Source organism: Pseudovirgaria hyperparasitica (assembly GCF_010093815.1).
Source record: "Pseudovirgaria hyperparasitica strain CBS 121739 unplaced genomic scaffold EJ05scaffold_11, whole genome shotgun sequence".
Classification (NCBI taxonomy): Eukaryota; Fungi; Ascomycota; class Dothideomycetes; order Acrospermales; family Acrospermaceae; genus Pseudovirgaria; species Pseudovirgaria hyperparasitica.
In genome coordinates, this window is record NW_022985559.1 from 122,388 (window position 1) to 125,131 (window position 2,744).

Here is a 2,744-nt window from a genome sequence, read left to right on the forward strand (position 1 = left end):
TATATTCGCTAATCGGTTAAGAGTCGGTATTCTAGTAGGTGGATAGAGCTATTAGATAATTTCGCCTAGTCACTTACTAGAGTTAATATACACCGCGCGGTCGCTCCGGACATTCTATATTAACTATATAAGGGTATATTAGAACACACGTTTAATTAGATAGTCTCGTATATTATTAATTAAGAGCGTACGGGACATAAGTTAAAGGGTATGTTTACTAGTATACCCCCTATAGAACGAGTAAAGAAGGCGATCGATAAGCGATTCGCGTCTATTAGGGTATTCGGTCGTCATAATCTACTCACGTATATAACTTTAGTAATATAATAGACGGGGGCGATGTTTAAGCGTATACTAGTAGTGTTTATAGTCGCGTTTAAACCGCTCCTATATTATGATCGACACTTCCTAAGCGCAGTGCGGGCGGTTATTAATATATACATGTTAGCGGCGTACCATACGCATGATACGTAGATACTAGCATACTTAGAAGAGGCTATATTACGCTTAGACAACCTAAAATACTAGTTTATACCATATCGTGGATATAAATCGGAGGATAATCATTTTAACTTTCCGAAGTTCCATGTATTATCGTACCTGGTTAATGCTATTAAATACCATGGTTCGTTACATCTAATATCGGTAGAGCTACTAGAGCGATCTTATATCGTAGTAAAGGAATTATATCGAGGTTTAAATAAGAGGGAGACGTTTCTATAGTAGATGCTAGTAGTAGACACACGCACGACGAATACTAAAATCTCTAGTAGTATAGAGGTGGCGGCTAGTACTAGTATATTAGTGGCCCCTAGCCTAGAGTAGCTCGATAATATACGTAAGCTAGTCGGCCAGCGGCGTATTCTAAAGGAGCCACGCCGGAGTAAATATATACTCTACGTCTTATAGAGCCATAGACTATCTATATTCTACTAGACTACTATCGGCAACCTCCACGACGTGTATAGTGGTAGTTTTATATTACTCGATACGGTTATACCCTTTATACGTAACTATCGTAATCGGCTTATCGGGGATAATATATCGAAAGGTACGAATGTCGAACGTATTAAAAAGGACCCTTCGTGGGCACGGGTCCTTCCTATCTATATATACGAGACTATATATATACCGATACGACTAGATAGAGACATATCTATAGAGGCCTTCGACCCGATTCGGGTAAGGTATACCCGCAACTAGTAAAAGAGTAGTAAGGCTAGGGAGGATTATATAATGGTATAGGAGTTTAACGAGGGTAGTAACCACCTTAACGGGAAGCGGGTTAGTAAAGTCCGTATGTTTCTAGAGGTATATAATATAGAGAGTATTGACGTAACCAGTGGTATAGTAGCGCGATTCCTAGGTGTGTTAGTTAAACTACTTAATAACTTAGGTAGAGGTAATGTCGATACTATTAGTAGTCTTATACTATTACGTATAGCGGGTTAAAGGTCTAGTAATAAGACTCGTACGATGGATAGGTTCCGTGTCTACGAGCTAGAGCATGTCCTACGCCCTATATAGATTATATTATATTAGTTAGTTATGGATGGTTCATTCTAGTTAAACACGTATAGTAATTAGGGGATCTATAATAAGGTATATAACCTAGACTTCTAGGCTATAAATAGACGAAACGTGACCGTAGCGTTAAAACACGGGCGCGTGTCGTAAGTCTATCGCTATCTACTACCGCCTACCATAGTATACCGGCATATACCGGCATATAGCGGAAGTTATGGTTTATATATAGTAGCACTCGATAGTCATATCCTACACTAGGATATCTCTAAGGAATAATCGTGGTTTATTACGATCGGTTCTATAAAAGGCTTATATTTAATAACTATCTATAATTTTAGCCAAGGAGCATCTAGGGATACACCTCCTTATTATCTAATAATTACTAGCTAGTATAAAAACTCTACGCCTCTAAAAGGGGCATATAGAACTTAAAGGATCCTCGTTCACGGGTAGAACTAGACACGGATAGTATTAACCTAATATAGATAGATTATATACATTAATACCCTGAAATCCGAACTATGTCTCTAGGCCTACTAGACCTAGCTCGTACCCGATTCTAATGTTTTCGTTATTCGCGTTTATACCTCGTTAGATACCGGGTATATAACGAGTCTATGGTTAAGTAAGTGTTAGGTATATAACGAGTCTATTAATGAATAAGTGCCGGGTATATAACGAGTCTATATGAATAAGTATAAATGAGTATATACCGGGTATATAACGCTCTTACTAGGGAAACGTCTTCCTTAAGTATCTCCCCCTCCTAATATTTCTCCTTCTCTTCCTTTATTCTTTCTCTAGCCTTATAAGTATAGTTAGACTTATATTACTATATTATCGATGTGTACGTTCTTATATAGACCGTTAGAAACTACGGTAACTAGATATACGTTCTCGTAATAGATAAATATACCGCACTAATGCGTCGTATTATTCGTGTTTAATATAAGGGTTCGCTACTATAATTATTCGTTATTACGCTCGTCTATCTCTTCTTAATAATAGTACTAATCGATAACGACCTATTATAGAGATGATAGTTAGTATTACGTACTTCTCTTAAATATTCGTATATTAATATTATATAAGCACATGCTTCGCGGAGGTCCTCTATCCTTCCCTTAAGCTACCTAGACTATCCCCTAATCGCTAAAAACTCTTATATCTAACTATTTCTACTATTTATTTCTTGGTTCTACTTGTTAGGCTTCGAA

The 2,744-nt window shown here is 37.2% G+C and overlaps 1 protein-coding gene across 1 annotated transcript; it reads left to right on the plus strand.

Annotated features, from left to right (window-relative positions):
• Positions 1-622: 622 nt before the first annotated feature.
• EJ05DRAFT_487251 (uncharacterized protein) lies at positions 623-1,733 on the plus strand (the record flags this gene model as incomplete). Its single annotated transcript, XM_033745600.1, has 8 exons — positions 623-625; positions 937-1,051; positions 1,145-1,187; positions 1,246-1,297; positions 1,397-1,402; positions 1,445-1,471; positions 1,624-1,673; positions 1,709-1,733. 8 exons carry the CDS (start codon positions 623-625, stop codon positions 1,731-1,733), a joined length of 321 nt encoding a protein of 106 aa, XP_033598788.1.
• Between the last annotated feature and the right edge of the window lie 1,011 nt (positions 1,734-2,744).